This window comes from Ziziphus jujuba, chromosome 2 (genome assembly GCF_031755915.1).
Source record: "Ziziphus jujuba cultivar Dongzao chromosome 2, ASM3175591v1".
NCBI lineage: Eukaryota > Viridiplantae > Streptophyta > Magnoliopsida > Rosales > Rhamnaceae > Ziziphus > Ziziphus jujuba.
In genome coordinates this window covers 34210650-34225297 of record NC_083380.1, presented here as the reverse complement: position 1 = coordinate 34225297, position 14648 = coordinate 34210650, and the positions used below count along the sequence as shown (strand labels likewise).

The window sequence follows — 14648 nt, the reverse complement described above, 5'->3', positions numbered from 1 at the left end:
ATTTTTTTAAATGTCATTGATACTTATCAATATGAGTGAATTTGTGTATAATTTTCTAAGCAAATATATACATATATATTATTGTCACGAAGAAAGCATTTGAATATTGCAATGAGTAGAATTTAATCCATTGAAATGGAAAATAGAATTTATAGAAATAATTACTTTGGCTCTTTGCCACTTACAAATAATTATTTTTCATCTCTAATTCTAAGTTGAACCAACAAAAAATTAGCAGATTTTTATTTAGTTTTTCAGTTTATTAATGTTATTATGTTACCACCAATTTTCCCCCAAAAAAAAAAAAAAAAATGAAGGAAGAAGAAAAAATAAACAAAATAAAGTCAACACCACCACCACTAGACTAATTAAAATTGGAGAAATAAAAATGCAGAATAAATTACATGAAATATGTTCCTTTTCAATTATATTTTTGTTTGGTAATTGGTACAAATTATGTATCAGGTCAAATGAAAAGCTTTTCCAAGTAAAGAATCTAGATAAAACTTTTAATTTGAATCTGCAGAATGGAATTATTATTAATTAAATTTAGATAGGAAAAATGAAAAAACGCAAAAGAAAAAAAAAAAAAAAATATATATATATATATATATATTTTTTTTTTTTTCATTAATTTTTGGATTTGAAATATTTAAAAGAAAGCCCTGTTAGTGTTATGGTTGTTTAGAAGGTAGAGGGCGGAAGCGACGAGAAAGCGTAAATAAGATGGTACAAGGATAGAGAGAGTGTTAGGGAGTGAAAGTAAAATGGGAAGCATAAGCACAAGCACAAGCAACAGAGTTCGTGCATCCCAGCATCAGCACCAACTCGTGTGCACCCGCACCCACCACATTGGAGCTCTGATTCTGGTGGTGACGACCTTCTTCGTCACCCGCATCTTGGACCGGCAATTCCTCCCTTGCATCCGTCCTTCTCAAGATCTGCTCCACCGCACATCGCATGGCCAGGATGAGGGCGGCGGAGATCTCCCCTGGCCCCGTCATGGCTACGGAGACTACCTCCACCTCAAAATCTATGTCTACGACGACCACGAGATCGATGGCTTGAAGGCCTTGATGTACGGCCGCGACGGCACCATCAGCCCCAAGGCTTGCTTGAAAGGCCAGTGGGGCACTCAGGTATTTATTTATTTATTTAATACACTTAATTTTATGATTGGGATGAATTACTTGCTGCTCCTCCTTTCCATTTCATTGAATTCTTTTGTTTTTTTTATTCATTCCGAGTTCACTATGAAGCTTTGCTAGGGCTGAATTACTGAAAAATTGCACCAAAAACAAACAAAAAAGGAAGAAATTGTTGTTGGGTGTTTGAATCACTTCATTCAATTGCGAGCATTTTGTTTGTTTGTTTTCTCTAACAACATTATCAAATTGTAATTGTAGGTTAAAATACACAAGTTACTTCTACAATCCAGGTTTCGGACGACGAACAAAGAGGAAGCGGATCTGTTCTTTGTGCCAGCGTATGCTAAGTGCGTTCGGATGTTGGGCGGCCTTAATGACAAGGAGATTAACGCCACCTATGTCAAGGTTGATCTTCAGCTTATTGCTTTTGCCTTCTTTCTTGCATTTTCTATATCTTGGTTTACTTTCGGTTTGTTATTTGTTTAGTATTATTATTTTTTGGTATTTTCTAAATAATTGTACAAAAAGTCCTCAACTTTTGTTATCTTATGTTCTTTTTTAAAATTTTTATTTTATTTATTTATTATTTTTTTTGTGGGGGTCATTCGGTTTTCAGGTTTTGAGTCAAATGCCGTATTTCAGGCTTTCTGGTGGCCGCAATCACATATTTGTTTTCCCAAGGTATATAAGTATATATATTATATATTTTTCATTTGGACTTGGTTGCTTATAGGCTTCTTTTTCTTTTTCTAGGAGTTAATTATCTCATGTATACTGGGTGCCTCCTGATGATAAAGTTTCATAGATATCAATATGTTTCTATAAATGTATGTTGGATTATGGAATGGGATGGTTTATAAACATAAAATGAGAATTGAGAGGTTAAGAGCTTCTGAGTTTAAGAAAGATAGATGTTTTGTGGTTGAACATGTGAAGAAATTGACCTTGCATAGTTCCTGTACCACACAAGTGAAAGCACGCTGTGTTTGTGTCTGTTCATTTTAGTACGTGTAATTGAGAAAGGGTAAAATATGAGAACAAAGACACAGAATGATAAAGTTTGTTCGACTTTTTAGGTGCTTTCAAATTGACTTATATGTTTTTAGCTGAGACATGATTTCTTTTTTTTTTTTGGTTTATGCTAGGGTGAGTAAAAAAATTTCAACGAGTCAATAGTACTGGTGGGTCCTGATTTTTTAACAAATTGTAATTTTTTCATCTATAGATAGCATTATCAACCATCACATATTTAGAATTTTTAGTGTGTTGTTGACATTTTTTTCCCATGTGTAATTTCTACAGAATATTTGGAGCTGTTCTCTTGTTTGATGCATATGTTCTCTCTTTTACCTATTTACAGTGGTGCTGGAGCTCACTTATTCAGATCTTGGGCAACCTATATAAACCGTTCCATAATTCTTACTCCTGAGGTACAATACTTATATCCAATGCGGTTTTTGTTACATTTGTCATATAAACCTTCCTCACACCTCTACACTCTAATGTCAAGTATATCTAAGGCTAGAAAGATTTTTCTCAACTGCATGCCAAATAGAAGGACATATACATGTCAGAATGTGGGAGTGGATGTATGATTGTGTGAATGTCCATGAGAAACCATGTTAGAGCAGATTGGATTGCTAGGTTTAAGTTTTAATGGAATGAGTTTGGACGTGTTTCTTCTTTTAAATCAGTTTGCAATTTCCTTTAAAGAAATGTTTTGTTTGTTGTAGGTTGCTGACTTCTCATTTCTAGAAGTGGTTAGATAGGTTAGAAAATGTAGCTGGATTAGTAGGTGAAGAGAGAAAATGGGTGTATGTTAGGAACCCCTTGAGCCTGAGTTAAATATTGTGATTTTGCTTGATACCCTTGTAATTGGATCTATGTGATTGAGGGGAAACTGTGTGTAAACAACAATCACGAAAACTTTAAATTATAGATTCACAAACGTATGCACTAATTTTTTGTCAAGTTCTTCATCCATATGACTGGATCTTCATTCCTACAATATTCTTGAGTTTCTGTTCCTTTTTGTTTCCTTTTTGGTGTACTTCAATAAGTGTTTAAACTAGAACAGTGTGTGCAATTTATGCCATTTCCAAAGTGCCTTTGTATTGATGGTTTGTTCGATGCAAAGGAATGTTCGTTTTCCCATTTTTGGGGGCGTTGCTAAGAAAAAGATTGTCTGACTCATGTATACTGTAGGGGGATCGTACTGATAAGAAAGATACAAGTGCCTTTAATACTTGGAAAGATATTATCATCCCTGGAAATATTGAAGATGGGATGACTATGAACGAGCCACCCATTGTACAGCCTTTGCCTCTATCAAAACGGAAGTATCTAGCAAATTATTTAGGTCGTGCACAAGGAAAGATTGGACGTCTTAAGTTGATAGAGCTTGGAAAGCAATTTCCAGACAAGGTAAATATATTTTTGTGTTGCTTCTTATTTGTATGATCTCTTTGGTGATGGTGGGTATTGGGGGAGGCAATTTATGGGGGCCCAGGATGTTGATGTCTGCCTGCCTCCAACCAGCCCTATTTGGATCCCTACCTAATCCCTCAACCTGCCTCCCTCTTTTTCTCTTTATTTTGTTATCGATTTTGCTTATTAGATTATACTGTTTGGTATTGGATTCATTCAGGTGTTGTTTGGTAACTCGTTTGTTTTGTGTTTTCAATTTTTTCAACCTCATTGTGTGTAAATTGCTTCTTTCAAAAGTTTTTTGATTAGTTAGTGGTGTTTAGAGTTTGTTAGGCATCTCAATTAACTATAAACTTAACAGCGAGAGAAGGAAAAAAAGAAAAAAAAGAAAAAAGAGGGGGGGTGGGGTGGGGAACTAAAACACCAAATCGACATTTTCAATTTGGTGTTTTTGCTTTTTTCTTCTCTTTCAAGGTTATAGTTATTTGAGATGCCTAAAAACTCTTAACTATAGCTCACTTACATGAATAAACATTTGAAGTTGGCAAATTACACAATTTAGTAGAAAAAGGAAAAAAACAGGACACCAACTTGTTACCGAAAAACATCTCAGGTGATTGACACTGAGTTTTTCTTTCTTTTTCTTATTGAAATTGTTTAATCGAATTTAAGACTTTTCACTATTGAATTATAATCATTTTAGTTCTTTACCTTTTTATTACAAGATGGTCAAAACATGCCTATTGACATTAAGAACAGTTGGAATGTCCAGATTTGAAGTTCAGTGGCCATGACAAACTTGGGAGGACAGAATATTTTGAGCACTTGCGAAATTCCAAGTTCTGCCTTGCTCCTCGTGGGGAGTCATCTTGGACTCTTCGGTTCTATGAATCTTTCTTTGTGGTCTCTCTCTCTCTCTCTCTCTCTCCCCCTCTCTCAACAGTACTCATAAGATAAACCAGTTAAAAAATGTCTTTCTGCTCTGCAGGAGTGTGTCCCAGTTATATTATCAGACCAAGCAGAGCTACCTTTTCAGAATGTCATTGACTACACCCAGATATCAATCAAATGGCCCTCCACCCAAATAGGGCCCCAGCTTTTGCAGTACCTAGAGTCAATACCAGGTCAAATGCAGTACTCCCTTGACATATTGTTTGGCTTACTAATCTCAACTGGATATTCATAGCTCAAACTTCCATAACTTTTTTCTGTTTTCTTTTTGTTTTTTTATTTTCTTGGTCCAGATGAAGATATAGAGGGGATGATAAGTCTTGGTAGAAAAGTGAGGTGTTTATGGGTATATGCTTCTGACTCAGCTCCATGTTCTGCAATGCAAGGAATTTTGTGGGAACTTCAAAGGAAAGTCAGGCAGTTTCACCAGTCAGCTGAAACATTCTGGCTGCACAATGGATCTTTTATAGATAGGAACTTTGTCAAATTCTCTGATTGGAAACCTCCCATACCTTTACCTTGATTCTCCTTGAAAGGCTCCATTTTTGCTAGCTTGGATTATTTGTACATTTCTGAAAGTTTATATTTCATTTTTTTTCATTGCTAACTGTTTATTGTTTTACCAATACCGGTTAATGTATCGAGTTTCACACATTGTAAATCATATATCCTAATAGGTTAAACCACTTTGACTGCAATCTTTCTTCTATGTTATGAATATGCTAACTGGATAGATTGTGTACCCTAAATATTGTTTTAATCTATTGTGTGCCAGGCAAAATGCCCTTTCTATTTTCTTTCATCCACAGTTGTCATGCTCTACTTTGATTCATCTTTTGCTTTCCATGGTTTTCTGTGCCTAACCTAGAATTTGAAATATTGAGTCAAAAGATTCTTTTTACTCTGTCACGAATTCAAAACCTGCAGCTGCAAGATGAGAAAATTAAGCCAATGAAACCGACTTTAATTCTTGGTTAGCATTTCTTGTTTGCTAGCTTTTGACAGCAATTTTGTTTTGTTTTCTTTTTGTTTTTTGTTTTTGTTTTTGTTTTTTTATTTTTTATTTTTGTTTTTTGTTTTTTTGTTTTTTTTTGGGTACTTTATTATTATTATTATTATTATTATTTTTCACTTCCTTATATGCGTTTGTTCCTCGCACAATGTAAATTATTCAACAGAATTAAGTTGCTTAAGATTCTAAGAAGAAATTTTGCAGCAGATGAGAAAATAGCCTTGCCAATCTACAATTAATGACCGAGGATGCAAGGCAGTTTTACTTTTATATGCCCCCTCATTTTGCTGAATGAAAAAAAGGAGGTTGAACATATAAAGATATTATAAAAAGAAATCAGAGTATGAGAGTCGATGAATACAATTATGACATAGTCTGACACTCAAATACAAACTAGAGGAAAAGGTTAACAATGCTTTAAAAGTATCATTAAAATGAAAATGAGGACTGTCTGAAACTGTGTATATGCTACATGATGAAGTTTATGAGCATCCAAAAATGAAGTCGACACTAGATTTTAGTATTTTAACTTTTTGAGTTGTGGGTACCGTGCAAAATTATATATACACACTGCTTAAAAGGACACATATCATGGTCATCGATTGGCACTCTCAGCCTGATTGAGAGCAACATTTACATTTGGAACTCTTAAGACCTTTAAAATCTTGCCGAAAGGAGAAGTAATACTACCAGTAGTCTTTGCATGAACAAGACCCAGACTCAAAATGGTGGAAGCGTTGACCATCTCTGACTATAAGAAGCCTGTTTGTAACTTTTGAGATGATTTTTAAAGCAGAATGGCAATCTCCACATGTACGCAAGTTCTTTATGATCTTCAGAGTGGTACCTGCCTTTGTAGCAATCAGTCCAAATGCAACAGCTAACCTCTCACTATGGACCTTCAACGCTGCCTCTTTTTCTTCCTTCTCCAAGTCATGAGTCACCATCTCTATTTGTGCACCATAGCCAGCTTCTCTAAGTTTAACATTTAGCTCTTCTAACTTGTTATAAATACCAATGGACTGAGGGTGGGATCGATCTCCTGCAAAAAATACATGGAAACAGCCATTGATCTCAATGTGGCTCCACCCTCGTTCTTTAATCAACTGCTCTTCTTTTATCAACCTTCTTGTCGTAGCTGCTTTCTCCCACTTACCAACTGATGTATATAAATTTGCCACTAAGACACAATTAGAAGCGCTTTCAGGATTCAAATCTAGCAACTTCTTAGCCGCTAACTCCCCCAGCTCAATGTTGCAATAAGTCCTGCAAGCACTGAGCAATGGACCCCATGCTAGAGCTTGCTCTTCTACAGGCATTTCTTGAATGATTCTGACTGCCAAGTTGAGTTGACCAGCTCTACCAAGAAGATCTACCAAACAAGCATAATGTTCTGAAGTAGGTTGTATTCCAAAATCCTTCTGCATACTATGAAAATACTTCATTCCGTCTGCTACCAAACCTGAATGACTGCATGCCGTTAAAATACTTTTGTAAACAACAGAATCTGGCTTTATTCCAGAACTTTGCATGTTATGGAAAAGACTGAGAGCCTCTTCTCCCATCCCATGTGTAGCATAGCCATTTATCATGGAACTCCAAACTACCAAGTCTTTATTTGTCACCCTCTCAAACAGTTCTCTTGCTTTCTTTATGGCTCCACATCTGCAGAACATGTGTATCAATGACGTCTGGACTCGAGTGTCCGACCCCAAGCCATTCATCAATATGTATTCTTCAATCTCTTTCCCCATGCTCAGAGACTGCAAATCAGCATAAGCAGAGAGAATGATAGCTAAAGTTGCTCCAGTTGGTTTAGTAGCTGTACTCAGTAACTTGCGAAAGAGATTGAATGCTTCTTCAGGATAACCCAAATGGGTATATCCACCAATCATGGATGTCCACAAGGAGATGCTTCTATCATTAGCCATGTCGAATATCTTTCTAGCGGACACAAGATCACCACAGTTTGCATACATGGTTACTAGCAAGTGGTTAATAGGTTCCTCATCATCAGATCCTGCTTTAAGTACGAGGGAATGAACTGAAGAAGCTAAAATAATATTCCCTTCTTGAGCACAACCAGAAACAAGGATCACGAACAGGACAGAATCCAGGCTGAGACTTGTTTGTCTCATTTGATTGAACAAACTAAATGCTTCATCAACATTGCCCACACGAAAATAACCACCTATAATAGTCGTCCATGAAATAAGGGATTTTTCTTCTATGTTATTGAAAATGAAGCGAGCCCTATCCATTTGTCCAAAGTGGATATACGCATTCAATAGGGAGTTGGCCAAAGGAATCTCACAATTCGTTAATCCAAGCTTAATTGCACAACCGTGTATTGACAGGCAATGAAAAAGAGAATGGTTATCTGGGTGGCAACAACCAGACAAAATGCTGACAAAGGTAGAAGAGCTAGGTTGAAGACCAAGAACCCACACTTCTTTCAAGAGCAAAAAAGCTTCGTTAACCCGAAAAGCACGAGAATACGCAGAGATGATAGAGTTCCAAGAAACGAGACTTCTCATAGGCATTTCGTCGAACACTTTTCTGGAAGACCCCAAACGAGAACATGAGGAATACATGTCAATGAGAGCAGTTTGCACAAAGAGGTCAGCATGAAAGCCATTTCGAAAGACATGGGAATGGAGCTGGATGGCGAAGTCAATGGAAGTGAGGTTGGAGCAAGCCTTGAAGACGAGTGGGAAGGTGAAGCTGTTGCCATGAAGGCCAGTGTGAAACATGGAGGCGTAGAGTTGGAGAGTGTGTGAGAAAAGGCCATGGTTGATAGAATCCCTGATCATCAAATTCCATAAAAACAAAGGTCTCTTCAAGTTCATGTGCATATATGGGATATGTTGGATGTCCTCTCCGCTCACTCTAACTCTCCAATACGACGTACCATCACAATATGCGTTTTTTGTTGGACGTTTTACTTGCTTGCGTCTAGCCTATGTTATTTGGTATAATTATACGTGGAAGTATATGTTCCTTTTCTTCCTTCTTTTCTTTATTTGGCCTAGAATGGAAAAAATGAAAATACAGGAATTTCAATTTATTGTTAAATTAATGTTCTAAAGTTACTGATATTTTTTTTAAAAAAAAATTTACACTGATTAAGATTATATTACAAATATGAGAAATTTTAGTAATGCAAGGATTTTAACCATTGCAATTTACATAAACAGTCGACCAAATAAAAAAAAAAAAAAAGAGTACTATTCAAACATATATATCCAATGGTTTTTCTACTAAAGCTGGAATGTAGTTGTAATATTTATTTCATTGTCGCTTTTGGGTTGGCCAACGCTCTTGTAATTTGGGCTGCTAAGTATACTCCTACTACTGAGGGGTTAGAATATACATTTTACAATCATGGGATTCTAAATCAGCTGAGAGTTTCTTCTTCACAGAAGATTGAACTGAATTCTGCAAAATCCAAACAAATAAATTCTCAGTTAAGTAATGTATATGTAGATTAGTAATACTTATTTGATTTAATTACTACTACAACTCACCGTCCAAAGGTCATTTGCCTTTACAACAGTTGTTTGTTTAAGGCCTATGTCCGACCAATAAGCAGTAACAAGAGCTTTTGAAGGGCCTCTATTCCACAGCACCACTGCTGTCCTGTTCCCGCTGAGAGGGCCTGCCCAAACCTCCAAATCCTCTTTTTTTTTAACCTTTTTCCCTTGTATCCCAAGTTTGTCTGTTCATAAAACACCATTTAATGCTTTGATTACTAATTAATCAAAAAGCATTCAATTTAATTGCCTATGCTACTGCCACTCACCTTGATTGACTGCAATAACCTTTTTGTTGGTAAACAAACTGAGGGTCACATTGTCAATTGCTCGAATATCACATCCGATGAGTAAAGGAGCCTTAGCCAATGCCCATATGCTAAAATGTGCTCTGTACTCCTTTGTTGTCATCCCTCCATTCCCAACTTCAAGCATATCAGGGTCTGATTAACAACTATTTCATAGTTATATGACAGCAACATTTGGTGTATTAAATAAATTATTAGGACAGAAAATGGTAGATTTCATTTACCATTCCATCCTCCAGGTCCTGCATACGATGCCCATTTGTCGTTTTCATCCGCACGAGAGATCATGCTACCCCAAACATTATCATTCAATTTCCACAAGAACCAAACTTGCTTGTCTCATACATTTATTGTATTATCAACGTATCATAAGCATATTGACTATATTTGACGGACCCTTTTTAGCACAAAATCTTAAATCTGCCAAGAAAAAGGAAATGAAAAGAGTTTAGTTCTAATATTCTATTGCTGACCTATTCCAGTTATCTTCAATATCGCCTGTTGTTCTCCAACTATTTCCAATTCCGGGAGCCCAAGTTGCGGGGTCTTCTTGTCCCCTAAGCATGAAGAATTTAATGGATGAATTAGTAATGCCGCCAGTTTCATGTCTATAAATAAAAGAGAAGCATGCATATGCTAGAAATTTCAACTCACCATTCACACAGAGAAAAGAAGATGGACCTTGCAGAGTTCAGTAAAGCTTTGCTCATTACAGGATACCTGTTTGACCACAATGTTTTGGTATTGACCAGAATCTCTAAGCATTAAAACTTCTCCAATTTGGGAGACTATTAAAGCAAAAAATTCCACGTAAATATCGAGGCAACAAATCTCTGCACCTTTCCTTAGGACTTGTACCGGTATCGAAACAGTTGTCGTACTTCAAGTAATCAACTCCCTATGCAAGAAATAAAGTACCATGTCGATAAGTGAAAACAAGATAACCACCGTTTATCAAGTCCTAGATCCTAATTGAACCGCATAATTCGTACCCAAGAAGCAAAAGTTTTTGCATCTTGTCCTTCATGACCCAGTGAACCAGGCATGGTTTTACTGCATGTTTGAGTTCTACACAAACGATATTTTGAGGAATTAGAATTGATGGTGAGAAGCGTGCAGAGAATGTAAACTTGTAATCAGATACAGTAAGAGATACCCAGCATCAGAGTAGATCCCAAACTTTAGCCCTTTACTATGGACGTAATCTGCTAAAGCCTTGATTCCTGAAGGAAATGTTGACGATTTTGGTACCAAGTTTCCCTGTTAGAAATGAAGACATGAAAGCAGCTTTCTCAAGATTCAAACTATACTTTTTGATGACAAATTAATTAGCCATAATTTTTCAAGTAGCTAGGACTTGGTGGTAAGGGCATGCATATGTTAGTTCATTTCTATGCATTAAACATGAGAAAAAGAAACAAGTTAAAAAAGCGGGTAAACCATGAGACAGTACCTGAGAGTCTCTATTAAGCTCAGCCCAGCAATCATCTATAATTTGAAAGGTTTAGGTATTTGTAGAAATTAATTTGTTATAGTAATTAAGAACTTGTATATACCATTAATTTATCAAATTCATGAAAAATCAGCAAGGTATCCAAAATTGTACCTAAATTTATATACTGGTATCCCATTGAAGAAAGCCCAGTTGACACCATTGCGTCGGCTGTCAGGAAACAACAATTGCAATGCATACACATGTATATTTCTTCTATAGAAAATCTATTAATATTCACAATTAAACTTTATTGAATATATACCTGTTTCCCTAATCAGTTTCTCATCAATATTACAATGGAAGTGGTTCCAACTATTCCACCTGATCAATATATATGCATCAGTTGTCAGAGTTCAAATTATACATGTATATGTGAAGTAGATGATCAATATAGAACATTAACAATTAGGCTAATACTATATATGGAAGCATATATATATGTGTTGTTTTAATTACCCCATTTGAGGTGTAAGGGCCAGGCCATTTGCCAAAAGTTTCCTGCGGATCTCCTCCCTGATTGTATTGGAACCAGCCATGTTGTTCCTTGTGGTGATCTGGCGAGCTGCAGCCGCACGATTGGCATCTGATGAGAGGAAGAAGACGCAGAGCACCAGCGCCACTACTCCAACCTTCCATCTGCAATATCCTCCACAGATTCCTGCCTCAACCATAAGCCTGCTTGCACATAAACGAGATGCTGACTTTAGATTAGAGGCCGAAGCTAGCTATCTGTGTCTCTCTACCGCTTCACTGTATTGTAAATATATCTATACGTACAAATTATTTAGCAGCTGATCTGAACTAAGAGATATGAATATGTAAATAAGGAGCAGTCGGTGGAATTTATAACATTGCTCATAATATATAATAGGAATAGGAACAGGAGAATTTGGAGACAGCTTAGCAAAATTGACAACCCACGGCTATCCCAGTGTTATATATATATATTGATGATATGCTTCTTTAATATTATAGTCGTGGTGGTTACCTTTTGTACATATCTGTTACAGCATATACACAATGTAAGTATATCATCCCATATCATACTGTGTTTCATCTGGTATTGTCTCAACTCTCATATACTTAACCAAACAAATATATCCATGTGTATATATATATATCTATAGAGTCCTTCTACTGTCAAGATCGTCCGGATAGAGTTGCATGCGGATCCGCAAAAGCAGACGCTATACAGGAAAAAAAATGTCAGATTTTTCTCTCAGGAGAAAAGTAGATGCTAAAAAAAAAAAAAAAAACGTTGATTTTTCTAAAAAATGCCAATTTTGCATCAGTTTTGCTCTTGATCCGCATGAAACTTCATCCGGTCGATTCTGACTATAAAATCTATATATATATATATATATATATAAATGTAACGTATGTTTTTAGGGATGGCGATGAATCTGACGATGAGTGGGCATTTGACAATAAATTATAATGAATAAATATGAAGGCAAATATTTGGAAGGTAGTGATGGCCAATGTAAAGGATTTGTTGGTATCAATAGTACATGTTATGTAATACAGTTGTTTAATTTTATGTGTATACATATAATAAGTCTCCTATATAATAATTTTGATTTAACTAGATGAAAAATGTTATGATAAAGGCTTAATTATTAAACATAATGATAATATTATTTACTAAAATTCTAGATGAAATGTGTTTAACCATTAGATAAAGTGATAATTTTATTTGTTTAAAATACTACATGAGTATGAAAATTTTAATACTTACCATGCAAATATTCTTTATTTAACAAAGTCATAAAATTCATATCATCCAAAAAAGAAAAAAAAAATGTATAATATATAATTTATGATTTGAAAATAATTATGCAACACCAAAGCCAATCAGTTGGATGGATGTGCTTCTTCCTGATTATTAAAACTAATTAACTTAGGGATACATGCGGTAACATATTTAGAAGCTCATGAAATTCTACATTTTCAAAACCTTGCATTTGTGTACTTTTATTTTTTTTAATATCGAATTAAAGGCTCATATCTGTTATAGCAAGAAGATATATATCTTGGTAAATACTAATTTAGATTGACATAATATTGAAAAAATCATCGTGGACTCCCATTTTGACTTATAAAGTAGTTGGTCTCCCACCAGAGTGAGTGGAATAAGGCCTGGATTACATTATTTATAAAATAATTAGTTGTGCTTTGATCCATACACATCAAATCCAATAGTCATAAGTGATTATGAATGTCATACCCCATTTATATATATCTTGGTAGATACTAATTTAGATTGATATAATATTGAGAAAATCATCATGGACTCCCATTTTCACTTAAAAAGTAGTTGGTCTCCCACCAGAGTGAGTGGAATAAGGCCTGGATTACATTATTTATAAAATAATTAATTGTGCTTTGATCCATACACATCAAATCCAATAGTGATAAGTGAGTATAAATGTCATACCCCATTTATATATATATATCTTGGTAAATACTAATTTAGATTGATATAATATTGGAAAAATCATCGTGGACGCCCACTTAAAAATTAGTTGGTCTCCCACCAGAGTGAGTGGAATAAGGCCTGGATTACATTATTTATAAAATAATTAGTTGTGCTTTGATCCATACCCATCAAATCCAATAGTGATAAGTGAGTATGAATGTCATACCCCATTTATATATATCTTGGTAAATATTAATTTAGATTGATATAATATTGGAAAAATCATCGTGGACTCCCATTTTGACTTAAAAAGTAGTTGGTCTCCCACCAGAGTGAGTGGAATAAGGCCTAGATTACATTATTTATAAAATAATTAGTTGTGCTTTGATCCATACACATCAAATACAATAGTGATAAGTGAGTATGAATGTCATACCTCATTTATATATATCTTGGTAAATACTAATTTAGATTGATATAATATTGGAAAAATCATCGTGGACCCCCATTTTGACTTAAAAAGTAGTTGGTCTCTCACCAGAATGAGCGAAATAAGGCCTGGATTACATTATTTATAAAATAATTAGTTGTGCTTTGATCCATACACATCAAATCCAATAGTCATAAGTGAGTATGAATGTCATATCCCATTTATATATATCTTGGTAAATACTAATTTAGATTGATATAATATTGGAAAAATCATCATGGACTCCCATTTTGACTTAAAAAGTAGTTGGTCTCCCACCAGAGTGAACGAAATAAGGCCTGAATTACATTATTTATAAAATAATTAGTTGTGCTTTGATCCATACACATCAAATCCAATAGTGATAAGTGAGTATGAATATCATACCACATTTATATATATCTTGGTAAATACTAATTTAGATTGATATAATATTGGAAAAATCATCGTGGACTCCCATTTTGACTTAAAAAGTAGTTGGTCTCCCACCAGAGTGAGTGGAATAAGGCCTGGATTACATTATTTATAAAATAATTAGTTGTGCTTTGATCCATACACATCAAATCCAATAGTGATAAGTGAGTATGAATGTCATACCCCATTTATATATATCTTGGTAAATACTAATTTAGATTGATATAATATTGGAAAAATCATCGTGGACTCCCATTTTGACTTAAAAAGTAGTTGGTCTCCCACCAGAGTGAGTGGAATAAGGCCTGGATTACATTATTTATAAAATAATTAGTTGTGCTTTGATCCATACACATCAAATCCAATAGTCATAAGTGATTATGAATGTCATACCCCATTTATATATATCTTGGTAGATACTAATTTAGATTGATATAATATTGAGAAAATCATCGTGGACTCCCATTTTCAC

The 14648-nt window shown here is 34.9% G+C and overlaps 3 protein-coding genes across 5 annotated transcripts; 1 reads left to right on the top strand and 2 right to left on the bottom strand.

The window, feature by feature from the left end:
• Window positions 1-670: 670 nt before the first annotated feature.
• LOC107419606 (probable glucuronosyltransferase Os02g0520750) lies at window positions 671-5328 on the top strand. The gene is made up of 8 exons (XM_016028355.4): window positions 671-1139; window positions 1407-1553; window positions 1765-1829; window positions 2509-2578; window positions 3354-3572; window positions 4335-4478; window positions 4564-4699; window positions 4820-5328. Exons 1-8 carry the CDS (start codon window positions 768-770, stop codon window positions 5047-5049), a joined length of 1383 nt encoding a protein of 460 aa, XP_015883841.2. The 5' UTR covers window positions 671-767; the 3' UTR covers window positions 5050-5328.
• A 604-nt stretch (window positions 5329-5932) lies between these two features.
• Window positions 5933-8717, bottom strand: LOC107419613 (pentatricopeptide repeat-containing protein At4g21065-like). The gene is made up of 2 exons (XM_016028361.4): window positions 8679-8717; window positions 5933-8498 (listed from the first exon to the last, which is right to left on the bottom strand). The coding sequence occupies exons 1-2, from the start codon at window positions 8715-8717 to the stop codon at window positions 6225-6227; spliced, it is 2313 nt and encodes a 770-aa protein (XP_015883847.3). The 3' UTR covers window positions 5933-6224.
• Window positions 8575-12033, bottom strand: LOC107419604 (alpha-galactosidase). 3 transcript variants are annotated; one of them, XM_016028350.4, is made up of 14 exons: window positions 11863-12033; window positions 11331-11549; window positions 11137-11195; window positions 10986-11042; window positions 10833-10867; window positions 10536-10639; window positions 10372-10447; window positions 10219-10277; window positions 10034-10099; window positions 9853-9936; window positions 9604-9668; window positions 9341-9514; window positions 9066-9256; window positions 8575-8976 (listed from the first exon to the last, which is right to left on the bottom strand). In XM_016028350.4, the coding sequence occupies exons 1-14, from the start codon at window positions 11907-11909 to the stop codon at window positions 8890-8892; spliced, it is 1323 nt and encodes a 440-aa protein (XP_015883836.3). In that variant the 5' UTR covers window positions 11910-12033; the 3' UTR covers window positions 8575-8889. The 3 variants fall into 3 exon arrangements, with proteins under 3 accessions (XP_015883836.3, XP_024930093.3, XP_015883839.3); XM_025074325.3 differs by having other exon boundaries at window positions 11331-11641; window positions 11863-12024; XM_016028353.4 differs by lacking the exon at window positions 11863-12033 and adding an exon at window positions 11652-11798.
• Window positions 12034-14648: the final 2615 nt, after the last annotated feature.

What these genes read in the sequence shown, in the direction of transcription:
- LOC107419606 (XM_016028355.4), top strand. Translation starts at nt 768, where the DNA reads ATGGGAAGCATAAGCACAAGCACAAGCAACAGAGTTCGTGCATCCCAG. An exon ending in TTAACGCCACCTATGTCAAG is followed by an intron (nt 1,554 to 1,764) that starts GTTGATCTTCAG and finishes TTCGGTTTTCAG; the next exon opens with GTTTTGAGTCAAATGCCGTA. An exon ending in CCATAATTCTTACTCCTGAG is followed by an intron (nt 2,579 to 3,353) that starts GTACAATACTTA and finishes TGTATACTGTAG; the next exon opens with GGGGATCGTACTGATAAGAA.
- LOC107419613 (XM_016028361.4), bottom strand. Translation starts at nt 8,717, where the DNA reads ATGGTTAAAATCCTTGCATTACTAAAATTTCTCATATTT. An exon ending in TACTAAAATTTCTCATATTT is followed by an intron (nt 8,499 to 8,678) that starts GTAATATAATCT and finishes CAAATAACATAG; the next exon opens with GCTAGACGCAAGCAAGTAAA.
- LOC107419604 (XM_016028350.4), bottom strand. Translation starts at nt 11,909, where the DNA reads ATGATATACTTACATTGTGTATATGCTGTAACAGATATGTACAAAAG. An exon ending in GGGATCTACTCTGATGCTGG is followed by an intron (nt 10,448 to 10,535) that starts GTATCTCTTACT and finishes TCGTTTGTGTAG; the next exon opens with AACTCAAACATGCAGTAAAA. An exon ending in CAAAAACTTTTGCTTCTTGG is followed by an intron (nt 10,278 to 10,371) that starts GTACGAATTATG and finishes TTTCTTGCATAG; the next exon opens with GGAGTTGATTACTTGAAGTA.